The 16179-nt window shown below is 27.3% G+C and overlaps 1 protein-coding gene across 2 annotated transcripts; it reads right to left on the bottom strand.

Annotated features, from left to right (window-relative positions):
* Nucleotides 1-36: 36 nt before the first annotated feature.
* On the bottom strand, nucleotides 37-16024 carry LOC142325101 (EEF1A lysine methyltransferase 2). Of its 2 annotated transcripts, XM_075366442.1 has the most exons (6): nucleotides 15839-16022; nucleotides 12382-12480; nucleotides 9464-9548; nucleotides 8619-8726; nucleotides 6835-7057; nucleotides 37-5006 (listed from the first exon to the last, which is right to left on the bottom strand). In XM_075366442.1, exons 1-6 carry the CDS (start codon nucleotides 15910-15912, stop codon nucleotides 4906-4908), a joined length of 690 nt encoding a protein of 229 aa, XP_075222557.1. In that variant the 5' UTR covers nucleotides 15913-16022; the 3' UTR covers nucleotides 37-4905. The 2 variants fall into 2 exon arrangements, with proteins under 2 accessions (XP_075222557.1, XP_075222558.1); XM_075366443.1 differs by lacking the exon at nucleotides 8619-8726 and having other exon boundaries at nucleotides 15839-16024.
* Between the last annotated feature and the right edge of the window lie 155 nt (nucleotides 16025-16179).

The following is a 16179-nucleotide window of genomic DNA, read 5'->3' on the forward strand; positions in this document are numbered from 1 at the left end:
CTTATTCATAAAAAAATTAATTTAAATCTAAAAAAATAAGTATTAAACAATATAAAATATATATTTTTATGCAAATATATAATAGAATGTTTATCTATGTACATACTATCACAATAAATATGTTTCTTTTTTTTGTTTTGAGTAACCAAATATTGTAATAACAAAAATATGTAATAAAATTTTCTTTAAATTATTACACAAAATATTTTAATTCAGTTCACAACAGTAATCTGTTAATCATGTTTCCATCCATTACACAATCATTGATATAAAACTTTACTTCATAACTACCGTAACAGTACATCTATCTTACATCAGATTTCTCAAAAAATGTTTCTACATACCTATCTTTCTATTACTAAATAATATAAAATTAATAAACCTCTAAAACCGTCAAATAAAAAGATCATTTACATTAAAGAACATTTTTAATCAAGTTGATGAAACATGATACACTTTTTAAAAATTATTTTAAATTACACACATTAAAAATTATACAGGAATTCAACTTACCCTTTCTTAATTAATTAATTAATTTCTTAATTAGTTAATTAATAATTATGTAGCTCATCTTCAGTGAAGACACTGGAAACTTCACAGAAGAAGGAGCTTTGTAATAAATTTTAAAAAGATCTTTTGAATATACAAGTTCTACATAATATTGAAAGTGAGTCATTAATAAGTTTTAATATTTTAATAAAGAATCAATAACTAATATTTTACATAAAATAACTCAAGAAATACAAAAACCACATAATGCTTCTTCTTTTATCAAATCAAGAAAAAACAATACTTGCTGTCCAAAAACTAACTTATGTTCTGCTGTTCTTCATGAAGAAGTAGAGGTAGTGGTGCCATCTTGTGCCCTCATTGTTCATCTGACTCTGTATCCATGAAGCTGTGCTACATGAAAGATTGTGATTTTTTACAACTGTTTAAAATTGTGCCACTATACAAACACCCACCAGTTGTGAATTGAGATTGGTAATTAATTTCTTTTGGTAAAAAACTACAAAACCATTGAGATTTACCAGGAACTACAATGATTATGATAAAGATGTACTGAGCGAGATCCAATGAGGCAGTGGTGTATCATGTTTAAAAATGGCTGCTCAAATGTTCATAATGAAAAACAATGTGGCTGACCTACTGTTCTATCTGACGAACTGGTAAAGAAAGTTAATGAAAAGATTCATGCTAATTGGTGCATTACCATTACAGAGCTTTCACTTCAGTTGCTTAAGTTTTCACGTAGCCTTTTATATGAAGCTGTGATGAAAACGTTGGGTTTACCATAAGTTATGGGATCAGTGGGTTCCAAAACTTCTTCAGAACACAAACTGCAGCATATGGCATCCACTTTGACTTTTCAATTATCCTGCACACAGCCCCCCGATCTGGCACTCAGCAATTACCATTTGTTCCCTCATATGAAAAACTGGCTGATAACCAAGCGTTTTGATGACAATGAGAGGCTCCAAGATGGTGTTATTTAATGGCTAAGAAACCAGGCAGCAGAATTTTTTTATGAAGAAATACAAACACACATCCAGATATGACAAGTGTCTTATCTATTTTGTGACTAAATAAAAAAGTAAAATTTTATTACATATTGTATGTAATACAAATTTTCAAATTGTATGTAATAAAATTTTTTCCAATAACTGTTGTTTTTTTATACCAAAACATATATTACTTCCTGGCCACCAGTTATATATTCTAAACTCTAGAAAATGGCTGTGTCAGTACATAATTCTAAAATCACGTTAAAAGTTTGTATATAATATGCTTTTCAAGAAATGTTAAAAGTCAATTTTTCAAATTATGAGAATTAGAGACAGAGAACTCAGACAGTAACAAAATAATTTTGTAAATTAATTGCTGAACGTTTTTTAATTATTGGAATAACAACACAAGTCTTAAGCCAGCTGGTAATTAAATATGTAAGAAGGACAATAATAGCATCTATGACTTCTTTTTAAACACTGGCAGGAATTTCATCAATAGTCACTGTCTTTATATTTAAAATAAAAATGTTAACTAAACGTTTCCCAAGTATCAATAAGAAACAAAGCTCAATCAACAAAACTATTAAAGGCAAATAGCTTTGTTTGAAAAGGATCAATATTGTTATTTGAGAAAAAATTTATTAAATTCTTCTGCTACATTAATATGGGATGAGGTAACAGAAGTTGAATCTTTTTTGTATCTTTTGTGAAGTTCCCTGACCTCTTTTATTCCCAATTCATTTTCACTTTTAACAACTCCCCACAGTAGGTATGTTTAATCTAATTTCTGTTTGAGTCTGATATTAAATTAATATAATCTTTTACCAATACGAATAACTCAACATAAATTCATTTGGAATTTTTCAAATAATTTTAAAAGTTATCTTACAGATTGTATTTAGACATTTTATGGGGATTCCTAAGCATGGAGTAGATTTACATTTTTTTAGTAATCCAAGCATTTCTCTCTTTATATCTAAAATGTTTCTTTTTTACTAAAGGGAAAGCTAGAAAGAAGGCCATCTGAAAAACATTAAAAAAAAATTGTTAAATTTTTTCATCAAATCTAATTTTGTTATTATTTTCCCAATCTGTTTTTGACAATAAGGTTCCCAAATTTCTAACAAATAATCATCGCCTCATCATATGTTTTCATTAATAAATGACACTACTGTAATTTGACAGTTGTAATCTAAAAGACCATTACCTGCCAAAATTATCTTTAGGTAAATTTGAAAAATACTGTTGCAACAGGTGGCAGAGATAGTTATAATTCTAGCTGTCTAGGAGAAAGAAATTCAAGTCCTGCTAACTGAATCTGAGTTAATGGTTCATTTTTCATAAGACTAGAACTTTTTTTTTGTCTTCAGTCATTTGACTGGTTTGATGCAGCTCTCCAACATTCCCTATCTAGTGCTAGTCGTTTCATTTCAGTATACCCTTGTATAAGGTATACCCTTGTATTTCAGTATACCCTTTGTATGCAAGACTAGAACACCCACATAAAATTAATATTAAAATCGCCACACTTTGACAATGAGTTTACTATGGATTTTTAAAAAAATCCAATAAAAAAGAGTTTCCAGTAGTATATGTAGAAATGGTTTAAAAGAACAGGACATCTATAAATTACCATTAATATAAATTTTAGAGTAAGGCATTTGAATTACACATCATTCAAAATTAATCTCTTTTTTGAATATACTAATTCAACTTTCAACTTTGCTAAAACTACAATCTAACAAAAATTGAAAGTGGTGAAAAATTGAAAGTGAAGTGAAGTGAAGTAGTAGTGTAGTTCTATAAATAGCTTCAGCTAGCTTGAAATGACCTAGCTCAGAAATAGCTTCTACATTGCTCAGCCAGTGTTCTGAAAATTATGTAAAATCTGATGACTCAAAAATAAATATCCCATACAAACAAGAAAACAAATGCAAATAAAGATAATGGGCACAAGCTGGAATACTATAATGGAACTCTGCTTCAATGTAATAGTTCTCAGCAATTTACTGGTGTAAGTTTAATTTTGCATTTAGTTTATAAATAGCCCTCACTACTAACGACTACAACTATTAATAGAGAATCTATATCTCAGAAACCTTGCTTTGACAAATAAATACCAAAATAGATTTCAACCTACTTTCTAAATCTCAACTGCAAGTTTTGCCTGGGAACTGATGTCACCTACAGGTAAGAAAATAAAATTCAATAAATGATACAAGAGAAAAAAAAGGACTGTGCACAAATAAAGAGAAACAAAACATGAACTGATGAAATTAACAATATTAAAACAAATTAACAAGCCCCTATCATACTTGAAAAATCTGAAAAGTACTCCGAAATATAAAAAAATAATAATAATAAGATAATAAATATATATTAAAACACATAAAAATGAAAAGCAAGAGATTATTAAATATATGAACAATTTTTTTTCTTTTTCAATATGTTTATTTTTAATGTGAATGCAACATCCTCATTTTTTTTTTAATTTCTTGAAAAAGTTTTGTATTTTCAAAATTAATCTCTTCCTTGAATATACTAATTCAACTTTCAACTTTGTTAAAATTATAGTCTAACAAAAATTTTGTTGACTGTATTTTGTGTTCTGCAGAAAAAAATTAATGTAAAAATGATTCCTTCTATATTAGTGTAAAAATAGTTGTACATTACAGCTTCAGGATAATTATAACCTGAAAGGTTATAATTAAAAGGTTATAACCTGAAAGGTTATAATTATGGTACGTTATTAACATTTGAACTTTGTTCCAATTTAATATATACTTTCTTCATGAATTATGTATTTTTTCATTTCTCACAATTCATTATCATTATGACCCTGAAGATAACACAGAACCTCCATTTGTGAAAGTTCTACAGTAAATGAAAATTTCTTTAACTCTTATCACAGTTAACATACAATCTAAAATTACAAGTGACACTACTGAAGGCATAAGTAAGGTAAAATAATGACGCTAGAACAAAGTAAGACTGTAAATAATGCTGGAACACATCTAAGACAAAAATTAATTGGTCTGTTAAGACTGTCAGCAATTACATAAAAAATTAAAATGTATATAGACGTATTTCAGTAAATATTCAAATTTTATTTATGTGTTAAGATTTGTAATGCTGTAATGTTACAAAATTCTTGTTACATACAACCAATCAACTATTATTGCTTCTTGGATTTTTACAAAATTTAAGTTTACAGTTCATTTATAATAAACTGGTTAATATATATAATTTAAGATAAAAAGTGAATAATTATATAAATAATCATAAACCTTTTTCCTTAAAAAATGCATATTATCAAATCTTTGAAATTATAGCTCTAAGAAAGATTATACATATGCATACAGTCACAAAAGCAAATATTAATACACGCATTTTCACATCATGTCCTTTTTTGTAACACCACAGTAGAATATTCATTACCAGTTTTACCACCAAACTGAAAGGTTTTTGGTGGAGAGATAGCCTCAGTAAAATCAAAATCTGAAAAATAATGATAAATTAATTTTTTTTTAATTATAAGATAAAAAATTAGCAGAATTTTGTACAAAAATAACTATTTCAATTTTTTTTTTTTAGGCAGTTAAAAATGATACTAATGCAACATATTAATACTCAAATTACATTTTTAAAATTCTACTGATATTTATGAATATTTATCTATTGACATACATTGTCCTTTTTTGGCCAAAACATAAAAAATATTAAAAATCAATGAAGTATGAAAATTTGTATAAATTGTGGTAAGATAGCTAGCCATCAGAGATAGTGTTATACGGAGATAGTATTGTGTGTGTTGAGATAGTGTAGTGTTTTTGAAGGTAATACAATATTGTTGAAATATTTATAATCCAGGTCATTTATCTCGCAAACTACAGAAAAGGGCATAAAAATGAATTTACACTATCTCTGATGGTTAGCCGTATAACCTTCAAAAAAGGACTAAGGTCATACGTATGACTACATATTTCAATGTAAAATTTTCTCCTCTTTTCATTAGTGGGGTCAAAAATAGATCATTCAACTTGAAAAAATAGTGTTGACCTTGAAATAAGGTCATAAAATTCAAGGTCACCTTGAGGTGTCCCCTTCAAATCTGAGTAACTTTTGTTTAGGTGATTTTTTGTATTGTGCGTAGCTTATGTGAAAATCTCCTGGGCAATTAAAATGAAACACCCTGAAAAAAGGTCCAAAATCATACTGTGACATATTTCAATGTAAAATTTTCTGCTCTTTTCATTGGTAGGATCAAAAATAGGTCATTCAGTTTGAAAAAATTATATTGAACTTGAAATAATAGTCAAGGTCAAATTAAAGGTCATCATGAGATGTACCCCTCCAATCTGATTAACTTCTGTTCAGTAATTTTTTTTGTATTAGGCATATTTTAAGATAAAATCTCCTGGAACAATTAAAATGAAAACACCTGTATTATATATGCATAGATAAAACCTCTTACATTAAGAGGTTTTCATGATACTCTAATAACCACAAAAGATGAGATAATAAGTTTTCAAATGTAACTGATCACCTTATAAAAAATAAACATATCAATAACTGATATAATACAAATAAATAACAATAGTAGGGAAATTGATGTACATGAAAAATATAACATAGTAAATTTAAAAAATAAATATAAAAATATAAATTAATGAATAAACAAACAGAATCTAAACTTTTAAATTGGTAGACCTGTTATTACAATCTGATAGTTTAAGTAATGTCATTCACTATTACACCATGGTATATAACAGAGAATTTATTTTAAACAACAAAACATGATATGCTGATATTTTTTATGGGTAATTTCTAATTTTAACTGCTGATGAAGTAATTACTTTGAAAGCACTTCAGTTGGGTAAATGTTATTACTTTTGATGATTGTATCTGGTGGTTTTGATACTATAATTAATGAAATTATATATTTATATATTATATTGTAGGGAGTTTATTATGGTGATGTGATTGATCACATCAGCCAAAAGGCAAAAAAGCATTAACTAAAAGCATAAACTGATTACTCTTTAAAACATAACAAATAATAATTTACAATATAGGAGAGCTATTTTTAGCTAAAATCTATAAAAATATATGGCTCTTTAACTCAGTTACATAAAACATCATAATTTATATTTAATAGAGGAATCACACTTACTTATCACAAATAGGTTACACTACCTTATATATAACCTACCATGCTACTAGTTAAGAAATAGAACAGACATCATCTCAAAAATTGTTTCTTATCAAAAATCTCTGTTAAAAGACAAATACGTTTTTAAATAATGAAAGCATAACAATTACTTACAATCTTTAAAATAATCAATTAGTTCTTGTTCAGTCCAGTTACAGGATGAAATTATTAAAAAGCCATTATCACAGATTAATTTGGCAACATTAGTTTTATATTTACACCTTTTGATATTACTATCATCAGGGGATAAGCTGATAGCATCATATGTTCCTTTATCAACAGCAACTTTGAATCCTTGAAGCTTACTACAGCAATTACTGTCAACTAAATCATACACCTAAAAGTATAAAACAGTTAATAACAACATGAAAGAGACAATCATATACAACAATTCATAATGCATATTAACAGTAACCAAGGACTGACATCTACTCTACTAATACAGTGTAAGATAATAATTGTGAGGCTCTATGCCAAATGATTCAAGAGTAATATTAAAGCCAATCATTCACAAAATCAAAACTATTTTACTTACATTTTAAACATATTGTAATATAAAAAAAATATTATTCATAGCAAATAACAAAATAGTAATGATTCAAAAAAGATGTAAAGCTATTGTAGTTTGATATAAAAATCCTACTGAATGCATAGCACAATATCACCAAAAAATGTTTTTTTAGTCCATTATTTTAATCTGATCAGAGACATAAATCGTTTTTCCCATACATTAATTTTTTGCTACATACTATTTATCATAGTCTTTCTTATGGTATGATGCACGTAAATTATCTGAGATACAAATAGTAAAAATCAGAATTGCTTTCTCTGAATGATGTTTACTGTACATGCAGTTCTTATCTATTTATTTATCATATGGTACATAGATGTGCCATGTCCAAGTTATTAAAACTAAACATTGAAGCAATTACAATAAATAGCAAACATACATTTAATATTTACATAGGAATAAATACAAATCTCAATATAACTATAAATTAACATCCAGTTTTTTCAGATAGGATAGCACGAAATACATCTTATGGATCTCCCTTGTATGCTTGCTGTGAGCAGTAATTATACATTCAACACTTTTGCTACTTAGAAATAAGTCCCTATGATGAATGTTTAGCTAACTTGTATGCTTGCTGTGAGCTGTACTTAATTATATGTTCAACAGTTTAGCTACTTAAAAACAAGTTTCTTTGATGAAAAAAGTGAATGTGTCACCTGAAAATATAAATATAATAAACCTCTTCACTACTCTTTCTCTATAAAGCTTAACAATGGATGCTTCTTATTCTTAAAAACACTTTCACTATTTATAAGAGTGACAAGTATCTCAATGGTGTAAGGTCACAAAAACCATTATGGTCATGGAACTCACAGCCTATAATTTTTATCTTATTGCTGGAAAAATAAATTAGTGAAATGATAATCTTATGATTGGTATAGTAATTTTTTTTTTTTAATTTACTATTAATTTTTCATTCTAACAAACTGCACAGATTCAAAACATAAATAAAGAAGTTAAGTTATAATTGCAATTTTGTATTAGTAAGAGACAATAACAGACAAAGTCAAGTTAAGTATTTGGAATATTTTAATTCAGAAATAAAGGCAGCATATCCTTAGCAGAGCTTCTCTGATAATGTACTTAAAACACTTAGTAATTTCACTCTTAATGTAGAAAAAAATACCAGAAGTAACTAATTTATTATCATGAAAAAATTAAGGAAGATTTATTATATTACAAAACTTTAGATCATAAAGATTTTCAAACCAAATAAAAATTAAGTTAATTTCACTGCTATAACCACATTAAGAATGCATACATATGTAAATTTTAACTTTTGAATAATTATACTACAAATAAGTAAGTATTAGAGTAAGATTACCTGATAATCAATATTTAAAAAATCTTCAGTCTTAGCAACACTTTTTGCCAGTTCAATAGCATTCTCTGAATAGTCTACACCAGTAAGATTTGTATATCCTAATTTTGCCTAAAACAACGATAGATAAAGTACAGGAAAAAAATGAAAACACAAGTTAAGAATATAATTAAAACATAAAAATATATTTATTCTGAGTAAAACCATGACACTTCTTAAAAATAAATTTATTTAATTATGTAACTATAAATCACTAACCAAATTATGGTTACTAAATTTAAATGTTCTATGGTTAAGATTTTGGATGAATTTTGCAGTGTTTACAAAATACCTAGCTTGATTGGGATTTAAACAGAATTGTTAGTTTGGATTTGTAAATTATAATAAGTTTTATAATGAATAAAAATTTTTTATCACCTGTATTTTTTATTACATCAGAATTAAGGCAGAATTTTAAGAAATTACCTATTTGAGCTGGCAAATGTGATAATATAAACTATGTAGAGGAATACTTGCAAAGAAAATTCACTGTTCCAATTAACATAGCCAGGAACAGTTCAGTTCTTAAAAATATGAAAATACACTTAATTCATATAAGTGTACCTTATGTGTATTTTTAAGTATATATAGCTAATATAGAGGGTATCCTTGAAAATTTTCCTGTATTAACTAGATAAGAAAGGATATTCTGTTTTGGAGGTTAGTATTGTTATTACTAATAAGTAAGAATATAAAAGACATGCAATTAGTAGATTACATGTTTACAATATTAATGTTTTACCAGAACTACAAGCCAAAGAATAACACAATTATTGTATGCTTAATGAGATATAGAATAAAAAACTTACCAACATGATAAGAGTCCAACCGTTGCCACAACCTAAATCAATAATGGAATTTTCATGTTTTATTCCATCTTTCTTATCTATCCATCTGTAAAAATTGCAAAATTAAAAATATTCTGGAGCATAGTAAATAATGTGAATTTTTAAGTACATGACTTCATTTTTTATTACAGTAACCAACAGTAGCATGGAAGGGGGACCATCATGGAACGTGACTTTGACTCATATTAGTGCATATGATTTACTGGTTTTCTGCCATGAAAATAAAACATGAGTAGTGCTTGTTGTGTTTTTGTTGCTGTTCAGAATTACTAATGGATTGAGCAGTCTACATTAACATTTGTCAGAAACACAGTGATATGCAAGTAGAAAATATAGGGAAGATTCAAACACCTTTTAATGATCAAGCTGATTTTTTAGTTGACGGTACAACTAAAAAATGTTATCATTAATTCCAAAATGGCTGAACATCTGTTAAAAGTGATTAATGCTTCGGTAGTCCTTCAACCATCAAAAATCCTAAAAACATCATACAAATTTGACAGATAGTGATTAATGATCATCAAATGACAATTAGAAAGATTGAAAATGATGTCGGAATTTCAAGAGACCCAGTGCAACAGATTTTAATGAAAGATCTTGGATGTGACTGGGATAGGACAAAATTTGTCCCAAAACTTTGTACTTGTGAATAAAAGGAAAACCAACCATGTTGCATGCTAGCTTATCATGCAACCATGCATGGAATGTGCTAAATAGTGAACCTGATTTTATTTTTTTAAAACCACAGATTAAACATGGGTCTATGGCTACAACTACAAAAAAAGTAGTCATACCACTAGAACTTTTCAAGTTCTCTGCAGCAAAGGAAAGCCAGGCAAACAAGAAACAATGCAAAGATCAGTCTTTTTTCATTATTCTAGACATGGCATCATAAGTATGCTCCTAAAATACAAAGAATCAACAGATTACATAACTGTTCTTCATTGGCTAAAAACGGTCACAGTTCTGGGAAAATGGCAATTGGAAAATTCATCATGACAACACTTCAATCCATGCATCAAAACTTATCCAAACAGCCTTGGCAAAACACAGAATTGAACAACTTCAGTAGGCTCTCTGCATTTTTTTGGCTCTTTCTTAAGCTTAAAAATTCTGCCTTAAAGGAAAGAGAGAGAAAAGATCAAAAGAAATGCAACAAGAGAACTTATTATAGTGCTCACCAAAAACCACTTTGAAAAATTCTTCCAACAGTGGAAACATCACTGGGATAAGTGTTCTATCAGAAGGGATAGACCCTTCTGAGTTCAAAGTAGACTTTGAACTAAATAGGTTAAGTATTTTAGTTTTTATTAGCCAAAGTCAGACACTTTTTGATTACACCTTGTATATATGAATGCAGTAACAATAATTCTACCTCCAAACAAAAATAAACATATATCCATATAAACATGCAAAGTTAATAAAATGAAAACATATTTGAAATATTATGCAGTTTTTTCTTAAATTATAAACCAAATCTACAATAAAATATCAACCAAAAGAATAACAACCAAGATTTAAAAAAACTGATTTTAGAAAAACCAAAAAACTATTCAATCATTACAAAATAAATCAACAGATACGTAGAAGGAATAAATAAAATATTTATTACGGAAAGATAGGAGAAAAAATTATAAATTTCTGGTAGTGACATTCCCTGGGTTGAAGAAAATGACTGTAGAACTTCATAAGACTTTTAAAGTTTTAATGTTAGATAATAAACTTAATTTCTGCAGAAATTTTGAGTATAAAACTACATATAAGACTATTCTTATGGCAATGATCATTAATTATATTAAATAAATAATAACACAGGAACCATACCCATATCGTCCTAAAGCAGTAATGTTGAATTACAGTTCTCTTATAAAGATATCAAATGAATGAGATCCAAAATTAAAATTAAGTAATATACTAAGAAAAGTAAAGAATAGTTATGAACTAAATAACTGATGATCAATAAACTTAATATTCATTACTGTGATAATTTGTTTAATAAATCAAATGCCAATATGTACACAAATATGCCAAAAAGTGAAATACTTATCATTTCTTACCAACAAGACACAAGTATAATAAAAAAATTATGATATAGAAAAAATCTCAAATTTAGTGATATATATATATATAAAACACAATAACTGTAAAAAAATTTAATAAAACTGTATAGAGAAAAAATAATTAAACTGAAGATGAAAGTTGTTTTAGATAAAAAAAAAGTTTCCATACACTTCATCTAACTTTCCAATAATCATCCTTGTCTCTCTCTTTCACTACAACTCTGTATCAAACAATCCTTTTAGCTATTTTTTGCTTACTATTAATTTTATTTATAAAGTGCTTATACAATTTTCTGGGTATATCATATTTAAAAATTTTAACTTTCCATATTCATCAACCACTAAGATATCATCTAAGACACATTCTGTTAATCACAATTTCTACCAACTACCTCTTTTCAACCAAGCTGTGCCGATCTCTGTGGTGGAGTGGTAGCATGGTAACATGCCGGTCAGGCATGGTATATGTCATACACTAAAAAATTTCCATTTCATATTCCCACACACAAGCTTCAAGCTTATATGGTGAATTAATCATCCAAAAAATCTCTTTTCCTATCTTAATTGTTCCCTATTTTTAATGTATCCATTCATTTTCAAGTGAATCTATTTCTACAATAAATTTTAAGCATGATCTGTTCAAGTATTAACTTAACTTTTTTTTTTTTCATTTGGTCCATCTGTATACTATTTCTTTGTTCTCATATTTATCTTTAGTTTCTTATATTTAATTAACATTTCATTTTAATTAAATTGTGGTCAAAATCAGTACAGAACTTCAATAAAGTTAAATACAAATAAAAACACTTTAATACTTACTGGACTATCTTTTGAAGCATAGCTTTACCAAACCATATATCTCCTATGTCACCATGATCAATGAAATTTTCAACTTCTTTATCATAAAAGGAATCCCAACTACAAACAGTCAAAAATAAAAGTTATAATGAATATTTAAATTTTTAGAGAAACTTAAGTAACAAAATGTCTATAAATCAATTTAATTTCTAAAATAAAGAAATTAGTAATTTTTTCTTAAAAACTCTACTTGTAGTTGACAACTACTTCATTTTTAACACAATCTATTTGAAAAACACTGGCGACAGTTATTTCTCTTTTAATAATTCTGCCAAAAGCTTCCCTTTAAGATTGCCTTAAAGCTATTTCTAATTCACAATTTTATCACTTATCCAAAAGTTTCACAATGAAACTTTCAAATCATGAAATACCTGAAAAAAATATATATTTCTTCTGTTTCTTATTAGATCAACTTATAATCATTCCTTTAAATGTACATAGCTTCAAAAATGTACTGTCCAAACAATTTTAATTTGGTTGCAATCCTATACTCATAGGCAGCTCCTACATAAAACAGGAAAAATCATCACAAAAATAAAAAAACATCATACTTGTACAATATCATAACCCAAAACATTATATAAATTCAATTAAAATTGTCTTCAGAAAATTAAATTATAAAACAACATCTACACACAATAAATTTACAATTTTCATGCCCAGAAACAACATAATTAACAAAATTAGTAATTTTATTAAATGAGTTAAATACAATCACTTGTAATAACTTTCAGCTTCCATACCAGACAAATGATTACTTCATTCCACATATATTTAAAAAACATCCTTAAATAATAAATTAAATCACTTCAAAAAATCAACAATACACTTACACAAACTCAAATTACAGAAAATATTTTTTTGTAGTAACAAACTTTACTTGCAATAATTTTTAAATCATAAATACATAATGGGCAAAAACTCAATCCATTACAATCTAAAACATCTATAGATACACTCAACTGCAGCCCTACAATGCTGTAAATGATATTCAATATTTAACTCGTGCATCCTTTTTAAGGTTTTATTATAGAATCATAATCTTAAAAGTTGTTCTCTGCTACAGTCGTAGCTAATATTTTTCTACAACTATATTTCTTCTTGCCTTTACAATAACTTTTTAAACTCAAGTGCATAAAAGACAAAAAATAATTCATTTGTGCTTATTAGCACAGAAAAATATTTCTGTTCATTAAAAAAAATATAAAAAATAATTTTCATTACTTTGAAAAGGAATGTTTAATAACTTACTTTTTCAACTGTCCTATTTAATTAAAATATATTATTTTTCTTTTCCGGAAAAAAAAATTCCTCTTTATATTAATTGTTACTATTGTAACTTGCAAATTTCTATAGAAATTCAACCGTTTTGATTATAAAACAAAAATATAATGTTGTGTTTCATGAACAATCCTAAGATATATTTACATATTATACACATGTACATGTAATCCACCTCAGATTACAACACTATCACTAATCACAATTTTTAACTTTGTAACTGTTAATAAATACAAGTACTAAATAGTAAAATAATATACATAAACATAATCAAAAGATTTTTCTTTTAGCCTGCACACAGTTTACTGAATAGTAGCTTACACAGTGTTGTAAATTTAATCAGCCAAATTCATATATGAATACAAAAAAAATTTCACTTTAACTGTAAAACCTATTCCCTATAAAAACTAAAATTTGCCTCATAAATAAAATGTTCTATGATAGGAAAATAAATGTTTTCTAAAGAAGCGAGAAAAATATTTGGAAGAAACCACCATGGGTTCTGGGCCATCAGGGCTCTATGTTGGCACAATTTCTTTCTTATGTATTCATTGGCTTGTTCTGCCATCATTGAAATTCTTCAATGGCTGAAAGAAATCAGTTCCACTATCTCTCTCTTTTTTCTGTTTAACCTTTGGAACCACTATAAGGTTACTTCATAGCATGATATGTATGAATATAAATGAAGTCCTGTACAGTATCAGGTCAACTATTCCTGAGATGTGTGGGATATGAATACATTGAATAACTACTGCAACACAATATACCCAAATAAAAGTGGATTTATTTGGATAACAATATTTCATCTTAGTAAGCTAAGGGTAGATTACCAATCTAGCTTTGCCTTCAAAGGCCAGTAACTGGTCTACCAGACTTAAGTTATATTGTATGAATAACATCCTACACAATTTTTTTTATTTTTACATTTTTTTTACAACATTAATAAGAAATTAAACAAGAAATAATTCATTCAACATCATCATCATCAGAAATTTACAAATTCCAATTGGCAAGCTGCTGCCAATCTTATCATTTTAACACTGGCAAAAATTGATGCTATGGCAGAATATTGTACTAGTTCTCACCCTTCCAAGATTATATAGGCTACACAAAATCCACTAATATCAACAAAAACTTTATTGTACAATAAACAAATAAGGACCACATCTTAAAACATCAGAATATTATGAAATAAATAACACCCAAACAATAATCTAAATGAAAAGATACAATTCAGTACTTTTTCAGATTCTGACAGCCAATTGGACTTTTTTCAGTAACTACATACAACTTTATTCTTTTTTTCTTCCAATTCAGTGGGTATTGGGAGGTATTTGCAGAGAAATTATAAATAAAAAAATTATCTATAAAATATATATTTAAATATCTACTTTTAATATATATTTATAATATAAAATAATCTATAATCTAACCAAACTCGCTTTGCTCACTAGTCAAGGTTGGCAAGCAAAGAAAGCATAAGTTAAATTTGGTTGGATTATATTTATAAGTTTGGTTAGATTACATTTATAATTTATATTTCTAAATAAAAGTTTTGTTTTTCAACAAAAATATTTTCTCTGAATTTATCACTCTACCTCTATTTCTCCAACAACTTTTTAATTAAACATTCAAAAACAAGCTTTTTTGTCAGATACCGAGAAATACCTACAAATCAACCTTAAAAATTCTACTTGACCATAGTCTGCCTCTAATTAAAATCCTTCTGGGAATAGCTTTAGCTAAACCAGTGAGAAAAGCAGCACCAGTCATAAAAGACGGTCACAAAGAAAACGGAAAATTCTTCGAACCAAGTCATTAAAATGAATTTATAAAATTTGGTTCGGTCTCTTGCTTTGCAAGTTTATGGTTTAAATAATGTTCAGTTGAAGTACTTGAAACGAATTTGATAAAACATTCACTTACCATCTGCAACAGTATGGCTATGCGATGGTTAAGGCACTATTTACAGCATAACACATTACTACGACTCTTTAGCAACTAATTAGATCGTTACGTAGAGGTCTATTGTTTTTTTTAAAGCCAATGGTAATTTTAATTGCTGCTACTTTTTTTAAAACTAAGTATCTTTTCAGGTTGATATATAGAAATAATCATTTTTATTAGTATTACTTACTAATCTTTAGTACCAATTTCTGACGGATCTAATGATTCAGTGCATTCTTCAACTTTAGAAGACATTTGACTCATATCTACAAAATTAGATCTTGGAAATTACGACTTCAACATAACCCAAAAAAGTTATAACGGCAACGATTGAGATTTGTTCAGCTCACGTGTGTATCACTTATGAATAGTATTGAAAAGGATCGTAAACGAGTCGTTCCTTCGATTAGATTCTCTATACTGAACGAAAGACAGCAGTCCTTGATAGTTATAGGTATCGTAAAAATCTTGATAATGGACTTGAAATAATAAGATTTAAAAGAAAATAAACTGCAGCTTGTTTTAATACTA

The sequence above is a fragment of the Lycorma delicatula genome, chromosome 5 (genome assembly GCF_047948215.1).
Source record: "Lycorma delicatula isolate Av1 chromosome 5, ASM4794821v1, whole genome shotgun sequence".
Lineage (NCBI taxonomy): Eukaryota > Metazoa > Arthropoda > Insecta > Hemiptera > Fulgoridae > Lycorma > Lycorma delicatula.

Excerpts from the sequence above, each read along its gene's own strand:
- LOC142325101 (XM_075366442.1), bottom strand. The coding sequence starts at position 15,912 with ATGAGTCAAATGTCTTCTAAAGTTGAAGAATGCACTGAATCATTAGAT. Across the intron at positions 8,727-9,463 it reads GTTGGACTCTTATCATGTTG|GCAAAATTAGGATATACAAA; the intron begins GTAAGTTTTTTA and ends TCGTTGTTTTAG. Across the intron at positions 5,007-6,834 it reads AATTGATTATTTTAAAGATT|ATTTTGATTTTACTGAGGCT; the intron begins GTAAGTAATTGT and ends ATTATTTTTCAG.